The 21,882-nt window shown below is 41.4% G+C and overlaps 1 protein-coding gene and 1 long non-coding RNA gene across 4 annotated transcripts; one reads left to right on the top strand and one right to left on the bottom strand.

The window, feature by feature from the left end:
- Positions 1–4,678: 4,678 nt before the first annotated feature.
- On the bottom strand, positions 4,679–10,025 carry LOC123494764 (uncharacterized). Of its 2 annotated transcripts, XR_012200252.1 has the most exons (4): positions 9,762–10,025; positions 6,534–6,606; positions 5,642–5,749; positions 4,679–5,544 (listed from the first exon to the last, which is right to left on the bottom strand). It is a non-coding gene; the product is annotated as an uncharacterized lncRNA (long non-coding RNA). The 2 variants fall into 2 exon arrangements; XR_006666604.2 differs by lacking the exon at positions 9,762–10,025 and having other exon boundaries at positions 6,534–6,868.
- Positions 10,026–14,191: 4,166 nt separating this feature from the next.
- On the top strand, positions 14,192–21,403 carry LOC109758574 (uncharacterized). Of its 2 annotated transcripts, XR_005771230.3 has the most exons (3): positions 14,226–14,529; positions 14,723–16,681; positions 20,993–21,403. XR_005771230.3 is itself a non-coding variant. In XM_040402063.3 (2 exons), the coding sequence occupies exon 2, from the start codon at positions 14,774–14,776 to the stop codon at positions 16,574–16,576; it is 1,803 nt and encodes a 600-aa protein (XP_040257997.1). In that variant the 5' UTR covers positions 14,192–14,529; positions 14,723–14,773; the 3' UTR covers positions 16,577–16,862. The 2 variants fall into 2 exon arrangements, 1 of the variants encoding a protein (XP_040257997.1); XM_040402063.3 differs by lacking the exon at positions 20,993–21,403 and having other exon boundaries at positions 14,192–14,529; positions 14,723–16,862.
- The last annotated feature ends 479 nt before the right edge of the window (positions 21,404–21,882 follow it).

Here is a 21,882-nt window from a genome sequence, read left to right as displayed (position 1 = left end):
GGCTTCTTATTTTAAACCCGAGTAAAAATCTGTTCTTTCACCTAACCATGGCGATTAGTTGGTCACGTTCATAAGTTGTTGCATGCATGCATGTACTGGTTAGGATCATGCTATCCTTTCTAAGTCCATAAGGTTCTTAAGATCTAACGTAGTGGTTGCAAAAAACTGGCCATGCGCTAATATTATCCTTTTACATTACGCCATGATAGTACCATCCACAGCACGTTATTTTAAACTACAAATTTTCTTTGAACGGTAGTATATTGCAACGGGTCCTGGTGCATGATACGTGTACCATCTACAGATTTTTTCATAACTGGGATACTACAGAAATACATTACAACCTAACATGTCATAATAGATTTGGTTATCTTAAGAAATAGTACTTCTCTCCTCAAATGACAGTACAACTCCAATTAGAAGATACATACATTTCAGACCTTACTAAAGTTTTGAAAAAATTTTACTATTGTTTGCCCACACATTGAAGTACTACATTTTTTTGATACCCTTATTTTTCTAACAACTTTGCTATCATGCCGGTTTGTTTGCAGCACAATATGGATAAGGAGCCCTCGTCCATTCTTGATCGAGTTAAGTCTACGGACTATCCAAGACACCATGCGAGGTGATACATGGGTCAATCCGAGCTGCTTTGATCTTGCAGTGCGTAAGCTTACTAGCGACGCGATACAGAGGAACGCGGGAACAGACTTTGTTGGCTCCACACATATGTTTGATTTGCAATTCCATCGCCTAGCACAGGTGCTGAGTCAGACCGGCTTAGGCCAAGCTGAACGCACCAACTTGTTGATTAACACTGTTATTGTACGGCCTTTGCCGAAATACAACGTGCTCATGACCCCGTCCATTGCAAGGATTTTCATTCTAAAAAATTGGTGTGTATACTACCTGTTCACCATTAACTTTGTATACCTATTGCAGTACCTATTGCCGTTGTATTTGGTGGATTCCTCCTACGGCCTCCTTGCAGTTAATATTGAAAATAGGAGGACTTTCCTGATTGATCATTCCAATGAGTCATTCCTAGGCTTAGAGGACTTTCATGACAAGGAACTTAAGAAGGAAGCCCTGATGGTTTTGCAAGAATTTGGCAGTGTATTGCAACAGGGGAGGCCTGGTTTGAATCCCCAACTCGTGGATTGGCCACAAGATCATACCTATATTACAGCCCCGCGGTAATAGTTTAAATTGGTCATGCATATTATAGCCACACTGATATAGGTTCTAACATATGGAGTTTTTTGGTCACAGCCTGGACTCTGGATTCAAAGTCCTACAGGAGATGGCTCACCAAGATGATACTCTCGGGCATAACATGTCCAGGACTTCGGTACATGCATATATAACAAGTTTCTGTCTTCCATAGCTTTGTAATTTATAAATTTATGTTCTTCCTATCACGTAGGTCTGTTGTGCAATTCATTTTTCAGCGATTTATTAAATTTTTGTTTATGTTTTTCAGGATTCAATACAGCTCAGAAAGCACTTGCTGGTCCAGATGCTGATGATCAAAGGCAATGAAGCAGCTGGAAACATCCCAGCTGAAATTACAGCGTCCTTGAGGTTTTTGGACGAATGACTATGGACTGATGCATATTCAAATGTCGCAAATATAATAAGCTAATAGAACTTTGTTAGGGATCAAATTGAGATTTATCCTTTTGGCAATATGAATAATGTATTGGATTATATATATGTAGGGAATAAACGGTTTGATGGCACCCTCTAGCTTCGTATTCGCTTCAACATTGTCTGCTTGTTTTGGTTCTATCTATATATTTTGGCTTCTATGTATATTTTGTACTATAATACCCGTGCGGTCAGGAGCAGGTTTGTTGCTCCAGGTGAACCGGAGGCATTTTGTAATGGACCATGGCAGGTTCAGCCGGCAAGTGAGGTTTTCAGTCATGCCTCACATCATATACTAACTCGTATCGTGTAACTCCATCCATACACGCACTGCTATACGATACGAGGTTTACTTTGTCGGCAATCGTCACATGCCAGCTATGGAATAGCCAAATTAAAAACATGCTGGATATAAGGCACGTACCTTCAATTGCCTTTGATCTTCAAGTTCGCACATGATCCACATTTCTCTGTCATGCTCATGATGTTTCTGATAACCAGCTGATTATATTGTATGTGTTCCTGAATAGAGTGACCAAAATAAGTCCCCGCCAAAGTGTTTTCTTATTGACTACATAAAGTACTAGACGGTGCCAGCATTTTCCAACAAACAGTATACGTTACCAACATTTCCTGATTTGAGGGGGGGGCAGGAAGAAAAATATTATTAAGCTACTCTAATGGAGTCATATCTTGTTCAAATATAATATAATTGAAAAAAATGTGTTGTATGTATGAACTTTCTCTAAACAGAATAGCCATATATACCTACCTATGACGTTAAATAACAATAAAATAAAGGAGGCACTAATGACTGATTCAGAGGACCAAAAAATAGGCATATGCATCTCAATAGGTATTACACATGAAATGCAAGAAAGAGTTGTAAGCTGATCTCAATAGGTTTATTTTTATTTATTTCCCTAATTCATGTTTATTTTTTGATTTTCTCTTTCCTGTTTGAACAAGGAAATGTAAGAAAATATTACAGCTGGCACAAACTTGAAGGAAGTGTTAATGCATTTGAAGAAAACACTATTCAACATAGTTTTAAAAAATTCTCGTGTATTAGGAAATTTTAGAAGTGTTTTTGAAAAATGTACATCATGCACTCAAAGAATAGTAAGAAAACTATAAAAAAAATCTACATGTATTACAAAAAATAATGTGTAAAATTATTCTTACATTTCTGCAAACACGTTTGACATGGTTTAACACATTTATAGACTTTATTATTTTTACACGATGATTTTTAAAACACGTTGAACAGTTTGCAAAAAAATGTAGACAAAATTTTATAGTACACGTTGAACTGATTAAATACACATAAATTATATAGATAGTTTGTTTGGGACAGGGGGCCGGTTTCTTTATATGTTTTGTTTGGGAAATATATGGGCACCTTCCACTTATCGGAGAAAGATATGATCCGTCCGGAGCTGAAAATAATTTCTACTAGGAAATGAATAATATAGACATGCACGGATGGAAGGATATGGGGCACCTTCCATCTGCCTTAGGTACCATGTGCTGTGAGACTTAATGCCTCCGATGTTGAAAATCAGGTGTAATCAAAAGTTTGCTTATTATTTGGCTTTCAAAAATGGAAGTTGCCGTATTATGTGGAAGGCACTTAAGTCTTGAAAATGCAGCTGTCAAACAGGATCTGATCCCTTCATATAACCTCCGACGAGCTCATGTTTCAACACCCACCCCAGTCTTCACCAATTTTCGATCACTCACCACTCTCATCAATGGAGGTTGTGCACGAGCCAGTGGATGTTCATCTCGCACCACAAGAGGCTTTGCCCGCCCCTCGGGAGGCTGCGGGCAACGTGAATGCCCTAGCAGATGCCGTTGAATACATTTTTCAATTTATCACTGTTGTCCAAGACGATGAGGCACTAAAGTAAGTTGTATTGCTCTGCATATTACTCTCGTACACAGCAGGCTAGATATCAGTTGGGCACCACAGCAGGCTAGACATAATTAACCATGATAGTCCACTATATTATGTTTGGTTGTCTAGGTGTTATATATTTTAGTGTATATATTTTATGCACTGTTACACCGGTGTTATATATTTTATGTGTGCATCTGTATCACACCTTTTTACCTATGGTACATGTGCCCATGTTATTTTTATACATCTAAAACATTATTACAGAAAAAATAGCTACCAGGTTATCACAAAAGCGCTAGCATGTTTTTAATTAAATAACTTTTTTTCACTGCTTTATATTATACAAAATAGTTAGTCTAAATGTGATACAGAGATGGATGGATGTTATTTGGTAAAGATTGGTCTGCATTTTTTGGGCAGCACAATTTGGATTAGAAGCGAACGACCATATCAGATTGAAATCAGCCTACGGATGCTCCAGGAAACAATTAGCCTTTTTGGACAAATTCATCCCGAATGCTTCAATCTTGCAGTTCGTAAGCTTGTGAGCGCTGAAGTAGAGAGCACTGCAGGTACAAGAATGCTTGGAAACAAACATTTTTTCGACTTGCAGTTTCATTCTCTTGCACGGGCCCTCAGACACTCTTCGATGGAGCAAGAAACACGCACCACAGTGCTGATTGACAATGCCATTGTTCGGCCGTTTCCTAAATATGATGTGTTCAACTCTAACATTGTAAGAGACTCGTTCTTATAATTTAATTTGCTTATTATATTTTGTACTAACATGTGTCTATTTACAACAGTAGCTACTAGCATTTGTTTCCGTGGATTCTTCGTACGGACTACTTGTAGTCGACATGGAAACTAGGAGGGTTCTCCCAATTGATCCATCAATCGACGTCTATGGTGGACCATACAGCTTTCATAGCACTGAAACGAGGAAGGAAATCACAATGTTGAAACAAGAGTTCAACAATGTGTTGCAGATGAGGATCCATGGTTGGAATAACAATCTCATGGACTGGTCACCGCACGGCATCTCTTCAACCGGCAGGCGGTAATATACTAAATTGATCACACGCGTTATACGCACACCGTTATAGTTTTAATATAGTTTCTTTTTTTTGTAACAGCAAAGACTCCGCTTTCCTTGTCCTACAGGAGATGGCCCACCAGAATGGTACTACTGATTCTGGTAGGAAGACCACTCACGTAAGTACACAATAACGAGGTTTATCGTGCGATTTTTTCCAGCAATTTATAAATTACTATTTTTCCATCTTTTCTAGGATTCAATACAGCTCAGAAAGAACCTGTTGGTCCAGATGCTGACGATAAAAAACAATGAAGCAGCTGGAAACATACCGGCTGAAATTAGAGCGGCATTGAGGGTTTTAAACGACTGACTATGGTTCGATGCATATTCATATGTCGCAAATAAATGGCTACTACAGCTTTGTTAGGGATCGAATTGAGAATTATCTGGCAATACGGATAACTATAAAATGCATTGGATGGTATATATAGGTTTAAATACTTTTTGTTGTTTTGGATATATTAAACATTTGTTTTGCAACGCACCCTATAATTCCTCGTTTCGTATAACTGTATCCAAGATATGTCAACTAGAACTCGAAATATCACGTCAATGAGAACAAGTCATGAACTACATATTTGGTAATACGAACTATATATAACTAACACGTGAATGCCTACTTATCAACATCAGCGCTAAAAGAAAAGCAGTTGTCGTAAATCATAGGCTGATGGAAAGTATGTATCTCATATTCAAAGCTTATTGAAAGCCAACAATCATTTCCTGCATGCTTTGCCTGCAAATTAAAGTGGAGCTTGACCCTATTGTCATGATGTAATGGACTCAAGTTATCAAAATTTTGTGGATCTTACTCTTACATGAGAAGGCATCAAGGCTCCCCCTGATTGTACATTCACCAAGGTTTGGTTGATCAAAGAACACATTTACACTGAAAACAGACATATGCAATACGATACATTAGTAGCAAGAAAATCCCATGTTACCAGTAGCACGACGAGTTCAAGACAGAAGAAAATATGTCATACCAGTCGAACGGGGTGTATTCTAATAGCTTCATGTCGAATGTCTTGTCAACTCATACAAATAACTACCAGATCAGATGTGTGTCTAGAAGCTTAGCTTCATAATAAAAGCTGCCAAATCAACACATCAAAAGATAACTACAATGAGTTAATATACAGTCAACCAAACAAGTGACATAAAAGGCCAAAGCATTATTTTTCAGTGAGAAAATAAGTGAACAAAAAATTCATTATAATTTCACCGTTACCACTTTAATATTTTAATAGACAAATTGCATATTGTAACTATTATATTTTTATATGCGAAAATTTTATACCTCATAAAAACTATTCAGTAACTTAAAGAAATAGTAAAGAAACAAAATTGTTTTAAGCAAGTTTGGATCTTTTACATCTTCTCTGATTTATTAGCAGACGTACTCCAGTGCAATCCTTCGGTGTATACATTAATATGAGTTAGTAAATTAAATATTTCATTTGTCTGGGATAGAGAAATAAGATTGTATTAAATCTAGAGATACGATTTTCCTAATAAAGAGATAATGCTTGTACATACAGACGACCACGGGGAGTAGGAAAAGGAAGTTTCTTTTATTTCCTTTTCTGTTGTATTCACAAAATAAGTGGGCTGAAATAATGGAATTGGGAATATATTATCTGATACTGGGATAAAGAACAGATACAATAATTTAATTCTTTAGTAAGTTCTAATTTTTTACATCTTTTCTAATTTATTAACATGTGTGCATTTGATGAAAAAAGGAAATATATCTGCACCATCAACAATGGTATATATGGTAGAAAACAATGGTATATATGGTAGAAAACAATGGTATATATGGTACAACTATATTCAGCCATGATCTGCTACCCAGTTATTCTCCGCATGGCCTACCTATAGATGTTAACCTCCTCTGCCATCCCTCCTCCCCCTCCTTGCTCTTCCTTCGGCCATCACAACAGCAGACCTGGAGGAAAATCACAACAGCATCAAGAAGGCGAGTTCCTCTAGGTACGAACAATTCTGGATCTTTATCTTCTCTAAAAGTGTAATACTTGTTATATTAGGATCATGTTTGGTTGAGGTATACAATCAAAAGTATGTTTTATCTTGCATTTTCTGTATGTTCACCTACAAAATTATGCATGCAATTATGAACACATGATTTTCTAAAGCACATTTTATAGCAATAAAAGCATGCATGCAATTCTGAACATGGCAGAAAACAAACAAATAAACAAACACTTCTGAAAAACTTAATATCATGACAGTCATAATATTAAGTCCTTCTATGTAATAAAAACCGCATAAGGTGAAAATGCTTCGATGGAATACTCTAAAATTATTCAGAATGGGCCCCTCATCCAACTTCCACCACTAGATATAATTAATACATTAAATTTGTCCTTAATAGTAGTTTAAAAAAAGCATACCATCAAATTTCTGGATCTTTCTCTTTTGTAAAATAATTAGATTAGGATCATGTTTGGTCAGGCATACCATCAAATTCCAAATGAAGAACACCAGTGGAGATAGTGCCAGCTTATAAAAAGCTCAGAGCCAATACAATTGATTGTAGATCTAATCAAGCAGTCCTATTAGGTGGGATGCAACTGAATACAAACAGTTCTTTCAGATATTATAGGCTAACAGTCTATTCTGGGCATCGCAAGTGTGGCATACACCTAACTTTTTAAGTTATGACCATAGTTCACTGCCTAAATTTGCATAGCCAAGCAATATTTTTTTAATGAAATCTCACAAATATATTTGAGCCAGAAGAACAAACTAATAACTTTTTAAGTGTTTCAACATGCCAGAAAACAAACAAATATAATTATCTGTCTGTGAACAGATGATTTCTTTATATGAAATCGGAGAGGCAAGCTCTCTTTTATCAAAAAAAAAGCATCTAAAGATATATATCATCATAGTCATAATATTATGTCATTTCATGTAATTAAAATTGCATGAGGACAGAATGCTTCGATGGAATAGTCTAAAATTATTCACAATGGATATGTAATACTCCAATACCAACTATATCCCAACCAAATGAATCTACATTCTCAAGATAGAGCAAGTAATACGATGCACGTGCTTATTTTGAGCTGGCACTATTTGCAGATGCTACTAGCACTCCTAGGAAAGTGAACACCGTGCACTGGGCTCACCGTTTCTGCATGGCAATGGCTGTCAGTGGTGTAGGCCCCTTCTTGCCCTCAGTTGGAGGAAATTTTTCTTGAAATGCTTTGCTTCTGCATCAGTCTGCACATTAAGAATCCAGTGAATTAGCGATTAGGAAAGACGGGATAAATAACAATTAATCACTTGCTCTGCATAAGTTGTGATGTGGGCATTCTTCTTTATTACTAGAATATAACAACAATATTCTAAACCACCTTCGTAGCTGCCAAGTGAAACAACTATTTAAACTTTATATTGGCTCATAAAGCATATCTTGCAGACCATCACGAATCTATAATTGATGAGAATGGTAGTAAGGGGCACAACACAGCTTATCAAACAATGCTGTTGTTAGTACAAGAGTTTATATCAGTACCTTCCAGTTTCTTCACTTAGAGTTCCTTGGCGGCCAATATTGTAATGCTGATCTCAGTCCAACTTCCACAAGAGGAGGTTTGCCTTGTTGAGGCTGGAAATGGCCCAAGAATCTGCATTTCAAACAAACACAACATCAAAATCTTGTGTGTAACAATATTAGACCAATGTCTCTCTACTCCTAAGGTTTTGTCAGAGTGATATTTTTGCACAGATAAATTAACTTACACATTTATAGATCCTGCTTCTCAGGATCTGTGTAAGCATAATTGTATTAACGCTGAAAGGTTCAAAGGAACTCCTGGGGTTGGGTTCCTGCCTTCCACTGCCCTCTTTGTTCACTGAAGATCTGTCGCTTGTTTCAATGGAGAAGTTAGACTGATCATTCAAAATACAAAGTTGCATTTATGTTGACTATTGAACAATGCCTACCAACAAGACTCAAATCATTCTGAAAGAAAGATGTTCAAGATAAAACAACAAACACTTAAAATGAGAATTAACTATATGGTTTTTCTCAAAAACTATAATCAGTAAGAAATGCCTGTTACTTTAGTCACAAAAAATTTAGATGGAGGGTGACAGATGCCCTCGGCCTCTTATCGTCTTGTACTACTAAACAAGTTTCCAAAGGGCAAAGCCGCGTGTACGAATTGATTTAGGAAGTTCACTAGATAAATGCCCGTGCGTTGCTAGGGCAACAATATAGATACATAAATTAAAAGAAAATTTCCATTTAGCACTGAGATGACAAATAAATACTGAATAGCAGTATGGGACGTTATCATTGGTGTACCATGTGCATTGTACTCTCGTTGAGGTACCCATTAGCAAAATGATCTGTACAGGGAGCCAAGTTCCTCGAATCGAGATCACATCGAAAACAAGACGCATAGATCTTCAGAATGTAAAAGGGAGCCAAGTTCCTCAAATCCAGATCACATCAAATCCAGTGATAAGGTGAGAGCCGATTTAAAGCCAGCATCCACCCATCCATTAAGCACCTACTTCTTTGATCGTCTGGATGTCTAATCTACGCTAACGATCTGCTAATCAAATAATCCGTCCAATTTCTAAACCAAGATGAAAACCTAGCACGCAAACCTTGATAGAGCAAGAGTACTTATAACACAGAAAGAGAAGGGCAAAGGGAGGACTCACGCTGCTGCTTCGCTTTCCCCGGCAGCACAGGTCACACATGCACAGACTCGTAGAAGCTAGAAGGAAAGGGGTCGCCGGCCAACTCCTCCACAACATCTCTCCGACCGCCGCATCACCTGAGCCCAACTTCTCTCCCACCAAGTGCCTCTGTTCACTTGCCTTCTACATCATCAGGCGCCTCCCAACCAAGCCCCATCAGGCGCCTCTCATGGATGCGTCAGACGCGGCGTCGGGAAGCAGTCGTCGTCCTCGTCGTGCATGTGTGGTTTGGTGACGGTGCCGCGGCACAGAAAGACAAGAGGAACGAGATCAGGGACGCAAAGATTCGAAGAAGACCAGGAGGGGCGGATCGGAGCAGCGTGCGTTTAATGGAGTTGTCAGGTATGGGGAGTGGCGTACCAGAGCTGTGGCATTGCAGATCGGGACGCCTCGCTTCGGATCCACCTGAGACATCGCCGGAGAGGAGCGCCGCCGTGGATCCGACCGGAACGGGACCGGATCGAGCACCCACAGGTGCTCCAGGAAGCGCGCCCCGTCCGTCCCGCTCGGTCGCGCAGCACGCAACACCAAGGTCTGTCGATGCAGGAGATCGATGCGGTGGTCGGCGGGCGAAAGAGTGCGGCTGCCTGCTCATCGACGCGGGCGGCGATGCGGCAGGGGAAGGGGAAAGGGCGAGATGGTTTGAGTGAGTGAGTTGAGAGGAGAGGAGAGAGTGATGTGGATAAGGGGAAAGGGGCGAGGGGGTAGGTAGAATGCGGCGGGGGGAGGGGAAAGGGCTTGCCGCGTCGCTCCAGTGCTTCTGCCGCCCGAGAGGCATGCGTGCCAGGTGGGCCGTCGTGCCGGGCCGTGAGGCTGTTATATAGTGGCTTCGCTGAAGCTTCGCCTCGCAACAGCCCTGTTTGGGCCGGCCCATACTTGTTTCGCTGCTGCCTCCCTGTTTCTTCTGCTTTCTATTTCTTTTATTTTCCTTTTTCTCTTTCTTATCTTTTTTTGTTTCTGTTTATATTTCTTTTCCTATACTTTTTTATTCTTTATTTATATCGTTTCCTTTTTATTATAATATACAAAGTTCATTGCATGTTACACAAGTGTTCATCGGTATATTAAGGAAATGTTCATGGTTTTTTACAAAAGTTCATCATCCATTACAAAACTGTTAAACATTTATTAGAAATTGTTCAATGAATATATAATCACAGTGTTTTGAAATTTGTTAAATGTATATTACACAAATGTTCAATGTGTATTACAAAATTGTTCAACTTATATTACATAATGTTCAATGGGTATTCAAAATTTGTTCAGAGGATATATTTGTATGTTTAAAAAAAATCATGTATGTTAAAAAAAGTTCATTCTATAATGAAAAAAGTTCATTGTATGTCAAGAAAATGTTCAACGTATATTACAAAATGTTTAGTGTGTATTTTTTGAATTTTTTCAAAATAAGTTTGATACTTAATAGGTCGCTCCACAAGCCTATCACGAGGTTTCTTTAAGACATGTGGTTAGTTTCGGGCCATTTTTCTACGCGGCTGGAGCTCGTTACCTCCAAATGGGCCGGCCCAGTCGCCCCTGCCTTCAGCATTATAATCAAAAGCATTTTTTATCACAGAGAAAATAGTTGTGTTAGTTTCACATTATATGATGCAGCAAAAAATACTATTTATATTTCAGCATAGCTATAAAGTGATGGGTTCCAACATACGCACTGATGTAACGATGACAGACCGCACTGAAACACCACGAGAAGAGGTGCATATAGCTAACCTTCCTCTCTATGTATATTATAGATGATAATATGAAAGGTCTATTTTTATATTTTTGGGTTTTCAGAATATAGGAGACATGGATATGGACTTTGGAGATGCACGGAAAGAATCCATTGAGGGTTCACATGCAATGTCGCTGAAAGGGGACGAAAATTCATAACATAATAATGTCGAAGAGGTTATATCTCATAACAAACCAAAAAAGGATGCTAATTTACATATTATCCCACAAGGTATTTTTTTAATATTATTATCAATCTTTTTTTTGTGATATTGCCTTCTGTATTCAACTAACTTTGCTCATTTGGATTTCTAAGTGGGCTCATTTTTTATGAATTCGACAGACTATGTTTGTACCCCTAAAGATATTACAGTCATTGAATCAATCAAGTCTGCCCCCAAGAATACCCAGTTCGTGGACATTGGAGATGCCTTGTTATCAACCGACAATTTGGAATGTCTTATGAAAGATGATATGTTCTTACATGACGGTGTAAGACCAATTGCATAAACCTTGTAATTAATAATATGAAAAATATATAATATCATGAAATATAAATATAATCTAAATGTTGATTACAGGTGATAAATGCTTACATATATTGCATGCTTGCTCACGACCATCTACAAGATAGGGCGGGTGAAAAGGTACACATTATTAGCATGTTTGTATCTGGCCAGATAAAAGAAGATGGGGAAAAAGACATAGACCCATCAAAATATCACCGCATTGTGCATCATGTTAATACTTATCTACAACAAGATATGGTTAGTTTTTGTCTCGTTATTCATGCATATAATTATGGATTGTTTTTATTTAATTCATATGTATAATGATTTATTAATATTTATATCTAATTGCGACCGTGACTTGTATGATATTTACACCAGTTATTCATTCCGATTAACATGCCGGGCTACCATTGGTGTCTAGCAGTCGCCAATGCCAAAAAACGTGAGATTCAAGTATTGGACTCACTTGGTTCTCGGGTCAAACGCAATGACCTTGCTACTACGGTAACTATCTATTTTTTTACTCATTCTTAACATATGCTTTGTTTGCCTTCATCCCTAATATTTCTCATGTATAAAATAGTTACTAGGACTCGAGAAGCGTCTGAAACTTGTAGAGCATAGTCCGGAGTTTATCAGAGGTCATAGTGGCCCGATCTCAATGTTACAAAATGGACGGTTGTAGAGCAGTTTCATGAGGCAATACAAACCGATGGGTAAGCACTTGTTAGAATGGTTTGTTTATTTGATTCATCTGTGTGATATTCTAAAGCATTATTTTATAATATTATAGCGTATCATGTGGGTTGTTTATGCTAAATTATATGGAATACTAGACATCACATGGACTGTCAGACGAGTTCACCCAGGTATTTCATTTTTATACATTATCTCGTTATTTCATCTCAAAATATTTTATAAATTGTTTTTATATATATTTTGTAGGAGGATATAAAACATTTTCGACAAAAATTAGCTGTCATTTTGCTCGATTCAGAGCTGAATAAGCTAAAAGGAGGTCCCATATACCATCAACCTGACGATGAAGAAACTTTAGCTGATTCTGATCTCGAGATCCTGGAGAATCCATCTGACGTACTCAAAGACAAACGTCCTGCCCCAATCACTATCATACCCACGGACCAACGTGAATTACTTGCCGGCCTTTGCAACTACATCATGTCGATCAATGATGCCGGGTGTTTGGAGTAAGTATCATGTATCAATATTTAATGTGCGGATGTATATTATTGTTCTTCTTACCATCCAATTTATAGGGAGGTATGGGTTCGGAGCTCGACACCCGATCCAATGGGCTTAAGTCTTAAGAAACTTCAGTGCATACTTAACATGGAGCAGCCCATGGACAATGATTGCTTCAACACCGCCGTGCGTATGCTGGCATGTGATGAGGGAGTATTGTTCACAGACCCTCCTGTACACTACATGGATCTACGATTTTGTGTAAGTTATCGTAACTCTTCATTCTATGTGTCATTAGTATCAACATGTTGAAACAATATTTCTTTTTTTGCTTAGTCCATGATGCTAGAGTCAACACGAGGTCAGAAGTTTTGCGAGAAGGAAACTATCCAGACGTTGGCAACATTATTTGATAGCTGGCCTGGGATGGACAGCGACATCTCATCGTGCAACAAGGTAAGTAAAGTATTTTGTCCATTGTTATCATGGTTTATTGTTGTTTCTAATAGCTTCACTTTTAGATTTATCTTCCCTATGCATCCATCGGCCGATACATCTTGTATGTCGTCGACAAAGAGGCACATCATCTATATATTATGGACCCTATTCAAACATCACAATCGTTAGAGGAAAAAATTGAGGCATGCACTGAAATTAAAAAGTTTTGCAAGGGATTTCAAAGAAGCACTCGAAATAAAGCTGCCTGGTTGGAATTATGATATATCTAAATGGCAACGTTTATTTCCGTTCGGTGTTCCAACGAGTATAGACGGGTAATGAATTAATAACAAAAACATTTACTTTTGTTATCACTATATTTATTTATATTATTAATTTAAAATTTTGCAGGAATGTGTCTGGCTATTTTGTTTTTCATTTTATGCTCTGGTGGAACGGTAACGAATTGGTCAAGCCGATTTGCGCGGTGAGTATTGTCCATTACATGTTTTAAGCCCTTCGGCGTAAAATTTTCATACTAACTACATGTATTATTTGTGCAGGATGGGTATGAATTGAGGAAGCAGTTTTTACTATACTTGCTAAAACATCGTGGGAATGAAGCTAAAGGAAAATTTTCTGATATTGTGAAAGAATTTCTTAAGCGCATCATCTAGATGTTAATAGTTTTGTAATAGATGTTTAGTTGGAACATCGCTCAGTTTGTTACATGGACATGTCGTTAATTTTCTTTATGTTATCAATTTACATTGCAAAAATGAACTTCAGTTATTAAATAATTATGTTTGTTTATATTGTTTGTACGTGTGGAAATTAATATGTAACTCTTGTAAATTATTTTAAGAGCCCGTGGCACGGGCATTCTACTAGTAAGATGTAAGGTTTCTGGGCTGCGCTGTGGGCAGCCCATAACGGAGCTGTCGGCCTTGGCCCGTCAAATAGGGGGACGCCTCCTTCCTTCCTCCCATCCCACCATCGGCGGCGTGCACCACTTCTCTCCTGCTGCCGCTCGCACAGTCTCGCAGCTCCCCATACCTCACCGCTTTGCTCGCCACACGAAGGCGAGAGACGAATCCGGCCGAGCCTCCGCCGCCGCTCAGCTCTTCCGCTCGGGACCTCGACTCGTCGAGGCGGAGTTCCTCGCCCCGTCCGTTCTCCATTCCCGGCACCAGTTCAGGCTTCGTACTCCAGCTCCAGCTGCAGTGTGACCCTTACCACCGGTACAATACAATCCCGACTCTGTACTACGGACCTTTGCTGTGCGCAGCTTGTTCTTTTGAAATGGTCTCTAGTGGCGGAGACCTCTGAGCAAGAACCCTAAACCCCGTCTGCTCGGCCATTTGCTAATTTTCGCTGTCACGAAGGCCTCTTCCCTTTTCGCTGATTCAAATTTCCCCTTCCCAATCTGTGCAGGGACGGTGGCGCGCGCAGGGGCAAATCGTATTGCCATGGCGGTTCAGTAGAATGGTGCATTCGGGGGGCGCAGGCTGCCACCGGTGTGGTTTGTGGCCAAGTGGATCCGCCCCAATTATCGTTATCACCATCTCGATGATGCGCCCTTCCCATTTCAGAGCACATGCGGTGCATTTAGATTGTCCCCCTAGAACTGAACAGAGAAATGTTGACGATTTAGTGGTGATGAGGCCTTACCAGCGGCCTGGGTCAGGGGACGATTTCGCCAAGCGGAAGAATGCGGGTAATGTGGTAGTAATGCGGCCAGAACGAAGAATGCGGGATGGTTCGGTGGATCGTGCAGCCTCTGGAAATGGCAGAGCAGCCGGGGACATCGAGAGGGCCATTTTGTCCCTGCAAGCTAAGCCGTGGAAACACTTGGGTCAGAACTCAAACGAGGGGGTTGATTTGCCAAAAGATAAAGGGGTGTTTTATGCTGGCAACCTTCGCCGGTACTGCAACAATGGGAAGCTCATTCAAGCTTGCTGTGTGATTGATGAGATGGTGCTACATGGCCAAATTCCGGATGCTAAGAGTTGTATTAGATTAATCCGTGGCCTTGTTAAAACTGGTAAGGCAAATAAAGCCAGGGATGTCCTTGAGGTTATGGCGCTCTCAGGTGGGATTCCAGATACCATCACCTGTAACATGCTGATTGCGCAACTTTGCTGCACAAGGCAGCTGGATTTGGCGATGAACGTACTGGAGGACATGAGGTATGGCGGTATCTCTCCGAACGGCATCACTTTTAACACTTTGATTAGGTGCATGTGCAACCAGCGTATGTATGGCCGGGCAATCACCTTTTGGAAAGAGCAATTAAGAATAGGTTGGCCACCATATGTTATGACGAGCACCTTGCTTGTTGATCTTGTATGCAAAAACTGTGGTCCTAAGCGTGCCATGGAAGTCTTGAATGAACTTGCTCTGGAGGGATGTCAACCAGATGTTGTCACCTACAATGCTCTTATCAGTGCATCATGTAAAGCAGGCAGGCTGAAGGACGCAAAGACCATCTTAACTCGTCTTATTGCTGAAGGCCTTGAACCAAATAGTACAACCTATTGCATCTTACTCCATTCTCTCTGCAATACAAAAAGGTGGGCTGAAGTTTGTGATTTACTTGCACATATGAACCATGCAAATTGTGAGCCTGATGTTACTGCCTACAATATCTTTATCAACTACTTCTGTAAGTATGGACATCTCGATCAGGCTATTGGTGTGTTGGAGATGATGGTTAGTGATAAATGTTTTCCTGATATAGTGACGTACAACACACTCCTAAATGCCATATGTAAAGAGGGTATGGTGGAAGAAGCTCTTTTGATAGCCCATTGCATCAGAGAAAATGGATGGCAGTTGGTTCGTATTACATACAACACCCTGATAGATGCTTTAGCAAACAAGGGTGAGGTGAACAAAGCTATGGATCTGTTTGATGAGATGGCTAGTGATGGGATCAGTCCCGATGACATTACTTATGGTTCACTTGTTATGTGCTTCTGTAGGAAAAACATGGCTGAAGAGGCCCTACTGCTCTTGAATCGGACGCTTGCTCTTGGTTTTCAGGTTAAAGTAACTACTTTTGTCATGGTGATCCAGGCATTGTGCAGAGATAGCAAAGCAGAAGCTGCTGCTGATATACTGCGAGTAATGGTATCAGAAACTAAAAACACCAGTAACTCATTTTATCTATCTATAGTCAGAAGAGTCGCCAATTCAGGCAGGATTGAAGAAGCAGAAAGGCTGCTTCAGGAATTAGTTGACTGCAAGATAGTGAAAGAAGATTCCCCTGTTGTGTTGAGCAGCTAGCTACTAGAGCGTGATGCCAAGATACTTCCTAGTCGTGAAATATGGAAGTCAGCTAACTTAGCAGATAACTCCTGGAAGTTATGCATAATGTCTCGGCAAGCAAAGGTACAGTACAAGGCTATGCTCACTCAATGGCTGTTTATGTTGCAAATATTATGAATGAAGTTTGAAGCGTGAATTGCTGCTATCTTTTTCATTTGAAACATATTGTCTAGACTCTAGATTATATATGCTCTAGTGTTGTTTCAAAAGGAAAACTTCTATGCATTCCTTGGATTGGAGTACACATTCTTCTGTTGTGTTCTTCGTTGAGTGCGCGTTTCTTCGAAGTGCATGACCACTTCATTTTTTCAACTGCATCACGTTTACAGGGAATTTTAATTACTCAGTTGCTGCATTAAGGAAACAGGGCTATCCTAATCTTGTTGTACTGATTTTATATTTGCAACAGTTGCCGCTGTCAGGGAATTTTAAGGACTCAGTTATCTTTTTTTAATTCTAATCTTGTTGTACTGATTTAAACTGTCCCATCTGCCCCATGCACTTGCCCTGCCGTCCCTCTCCAATCATCTCCATCATGCCTTTTGTTATGCGACAAACTCCACCAGCCTCCTCCTTGACTGCGCATTTGTGCCTGCTGCCACAGTTTTCAGTTTGCTGGGTGGGTTACATCAATGTCCTGCAGGTCTTAATTCACGGAGAACCTCAGCCGCTTTCTTCTCCACAAACCTCTAAATTGGCTGTGGTACGAGCCCGGCGGCCCGCGGCAAGGCTCTCCAGTCTGACCTCCACGATGACTATGGGAAAGGCAATAGTGCCCTGCCTATCTGCCACAGATTGTTTGATGTCATCTTCAGAAATATTTAGTAAAGGAATAAAATGCAACATAAGTCCTAAAACTATTGGTGATGTGTCAGTTTAGTCCTATAACTTCGAAACTGCAGCTTTGGGTCCTAAAACTATTGGAGGTGTGCCAGTTTAGTCCTATAACTTCGAAACTGCAGTTTTTGGTCCCAAAACTATTGGAGGTGGTGTCAGTTTAGTCCTATAACTTCGAAACTACAGTTTTGGGTCCCAAAACTATGCAAGTTTGTTCATCTCAGGTCCTAAGCTTGCATGGCCAGCATCTATGGTGCATTTTTTTTTTCAAAAGAGCACTTTATATGTGTTTACTTCCCCAAAAGTGGTCCATACGCTTCAACGTCGCAGTGTGTTGCAACCTGCACGCCCTCCACCTGCGTGCCCATGAGCCACAAGGCAACCTTGCTAAGAGGTTTTGGCGCGGCCGCCGGGGAGACCCCGAGCCAGTCGGCATGGAGAACAACATCCCTCTCCCTGGGCGCGGACGCCGGAGAGACAGCGAGCCAATTGGGATGGAGGATGCCATCCCAACCCCCCCTCTCTCTCTCATGACATTGCCCTTGCCCTGATACCCTTGCCCTTGCCCTGATACCCTTGCTGTAGAGCTGGTCGTGCATGTTGTTGTTTGGGCACGAGCATGGCCACAGGTGGGAAATAGTCACTGCTGCGGGACGGCGCGGAAGTTAACCTGGTGGGTCCATTGGGTCAACGTGGCAACAATTCAAGCATCTCCAAGTGACACGGTGGCGAGTCAATGCTGGACATGCAAGCTTAGGACCTGAGATAACAAACTTACATAGTTATGGGACCCAAAACTGCAGTTTCAAAGTTATAGGACTAAATTGGCACACCTCCAATAGTTTTAGGACCTAAAACTACAGTTTCGAAGTATAGGACTAAATTGACACACCTCCAATAGTTTTAGGACTTATGATGCATTTTACTCTTAGTAAAGTGACCACATTTAATCACTAGATGGATAAGTTGATTTTAAAATGAAATTAGGACCGGTGGAAAGGACTTACATGTATCATCCAATATCGATCAGAGTTAAAATAAAATCCACCGAACTGGAAAGAGACTGAGCGTCAATGTACAATTACATTTTTGCCCCTTACATCAAGGTACTCCCTATCATTGGAAGTTTGCACTCCGCAATACTGGCTATGAATTAATCTTTTTTTCCCCTCGAATACGCACAAGCATGCGTATCATCGCATTGAAGGAGCGGCAAAGAAGCCGGATACAAGGCCTTTCAACCATCACAACGCAAATCACGACAATTAGCCGCCACACCCACCACACCCACCCATCTTGCCTACTATGATACATGCTTCCCTAGTCCAACCTCATGCCGATGGCGATGAGGCGAGCCTTCAGAGCAACCAAGCCACGTCACAACCAACGCCGAGACCTCTACAACAAGACCAAGACCCAAGGCCAACACAAACCAACATACCGCCACCCATTGTGCCAAGAGGAAGTCGGCAAGTGAGCGGCAGGGCCTGGGCAGACTTAGGGAAGGTGCCGTCGAGATAGCGCCGACGATGTCGTACATTGCGCATAGGAGGCCCACGCCCAGAGCATCAGCTGACCATGACTCAAGCCACACCGTTGAGACTCCTTGCGCAACAAGACACGCCTTAAAGAAGGGAGCGATGCCATGACGCCGCCGCCGCCTGATCCGGAGGCCGGACCAAGGGTTTCCCCCGAGCTCGAGGAAGGGAGCCCGATCTGGACCAAAACAACGCCTTCAGGAAAGGAACGACGCCCGCGGGGGTCGCCGTTGTCAACCTCATTCGAAGCAGGGATTTCTTCCAACCCAGATCGAAGAACCATCGAAGTTGCTCAAGCATGCCAACCGTGCAACTGGAAGGGTTGCAATCGCACCACAGTAGTCACCACCATGGCACACCCACCGCGGCGCCATCCAAAGCTGCAGCTCGCCGCCACCACCACAACTCCCCCGGCCGAGGGAGGCGACCCCAGGCACCCCAACATGCACATCAGTGCGCCTCCACTGCCAGATCTGGGGCCGGGCGCCAGATCGATGACGCCGGCCTCAGCACCGCCCCACATGCCCCCAACCGTGGGAGGGGACGAGCAGCGCCGCCGCTGCCCCGGCTTACCCGCGCCGTCGAGACGCAACCGCCGCCTGAAGCGCTGCCCTGTTCGGGGCCGAAGCAGCGCGACGAGGTGGCTCCGCCGCCGCCGTCTGCCGAGTGGGCTTTGCTCGTCGGCGGACAAAGGAGGGCGGTGGCTAGCCGCCCCCCCGCGGGAGCGACGCGAGCGTTGATAGGTTTCCCCAAAAGTTTGTCTCACTATGAATTAATCTCACCTGTTAGATTAGAAAAAAAATAGACCGCCCTTATTAACTTTTGGGTACTGTATAAGGACTTGAAAACTGACAGACAAAAAGTATAACTGATATAGTTCGACAAAAAGAAGGCACACTATAAGACCATGTACAATGCTAGGTGCTTGGACAAGTACTTAGAAAAACAAACCAATTTTTCCTTAAGTGCCGGTGCTTATTTCTGGAGCAGAGGTTCCTAAATAAGCACCTGCGCTCTGCAAATAAGCGCAAGTGCTTAAAAAACAACTATTTTCCTAAGCCCTTTTATTAGCACTTAGCATTGTACACAAAGGTGCTGGAGGACCCATCCATAGACTAAACCACCATCCATGCGGGTTAACTTGCTACTCGCTCCAGTTGGGTGCATGCTACCAAAAAGCTCCCTGTGCTCCGTCTGCTGAATAAAAGACTGCGTATGGAGCCAATGCGTACATGAGTGTATAACCTGCGTAGGGGAAGAAATCCTCTTTTTGTCAAAAACCACATCATTCCTGCATAGCTAAGAGCCCAACACACCCCCACCAGGATATGGGAAGAAAACCCGTGTATTCTAGGGTGGCAGTTCTTCTATTTATTCACGCTAGCACATACTATTACTAAGATTTGCTCAATCTGATTACGGTTATTAATTTATTATACACTCTGTTCATAGGGTTAGACAATTTCCTTCCGAGACTAAGAGTCCATTTCTGTATGTACTCCCTCCGTAAAGAAATATAAGAGCGTTTAGATAAGTGGTGATCGAAACGCTCTTATATTTCTTTATGGAGGGAATATTTGAGTTGCACTTATACTGATGGAAATAGAAGTTGATGGCCTCTGCACCCCTTCAGCTTAAACAAATGGGTTTCAGTTGGCTCTGCTGTGCTTGAAGCTACTGTGGAAAATAAGTAGAAAGTGTTACTCTGGTTGGTGATCTGAGCTAAAAAGTACAATAAACCCTGTTATCCAACCATTTGGTATGTTTTAGAAAACAATAATACATCTTTGCTGCTTGATCAAGAAAAGACGCCAAACCCTTGATACAAGCAGCTCAATCAAGCAAGGTTATCGTAATCTAACATGATACCGGGTGGAGCCTTAACCAATTCTCCCTCAAACTTTCACCTCAGAGTAAACAATTTAGTTACTGTACTAATGATCTATAGTATTATTGAGAGTTTGTATTATTCATCAAGATTATCTTTATTTTTCTTCAGGGGCTCTTATGAGTCTGAGAGGAACGATGGCTTTTCTTGATGGTCCTCTGCAAAAGTCTCGTTCCGGTGCTATGCAATTATGCTTCAATTGTCCAGACGTCGCAATGGTGTGCCCGTACCCTGCCCGCGTCACATCTTCAAGCAGCACCGTAGCCGTGGTTCGGTGCTGCGGCGATGTGCTTGGAGGTGAATGAATCGTCACGCTTTATTCTTTCGGCCTCAGAAAGATGATGTATTTTGCTTAAAATTTAACTTTTAAAAGTATTTTGTCTAAAGTTTGGATGCATGTAATGGCGGCAGCAGTAGCGTGCATCTTATCGTCTGTTTCCTGATGAGGTGGCGATGACAGTGGCCAATGCTGCCATGCTGGTGCGCTTTTCTTTTCTTGTGATGGAAAATTGTTTGCGTTAATTTATCGAAGGGCCGCACTAAGGGCCGGCGCTTCCCTCCTCGCAACGGCATGACAAACAATGTAAAAAAAAAACAAGCATGACAGATTTTTCTAAAATCAAATTTTCAAAACTATTTATCTCTTAAAACGTTGACCCGATTGACGTTCCACTTTCATTGTTGGCTTCCTCGCGATGAGATCTTTGAAACTATATTGACGTGTTTCGACTACTTGATTTACTTATATTTGCTAGATTATTTTGTTGGAATTTTGCTAGTAGGCCTTTGTCTCAAAGCCCAATTAAAATTCTGAAATTCTCTTGGCTCATTCATGCACACGTGTGAGTGGAGTGAGTGAGACTAAAGTTTGGTCCCAGCATGGAAGTTGAGTGAGACTTGCACCTCTTTATAAGGTGAGCTCTTCTAACACTTGTATGAACATGAGAAGAGGAGACCTACACGTGCGCTCCTCCTCGCTCGCCTCGCCACGCCGCGCCGCG

This window comes from Aegilops tauschii, chromosome 1, assembly GCF_002575655.3.
Source record: "Aegilops tauschii subsp. strangulata cultivar AL8/78 chromosome 1, Aet v6.0, whole genome shotgun sequence".
NCBI classification, from domain to species: Eukaryota; Viridiplantae; Streptophyta; class Magnoliopsida; order Poales; family Poaceae; genus Aegilops; species Aegilops tauschii.
The sequence above is the reverse complement of the archived record's forward strand: the minus strand, read 5'-3'. Positions and strand labels throughout refer to the sequence as shown.

Excerpts from the sequence above, each read along its gene's own strand:
- LOC109758574 (XM_040402063.3), top strand. The coding sequence starts at position 14,774 with ATGGTGCATTCGGGGGGCGCAGGCTGCCACCGGTGTGGTTTGTGGCCA.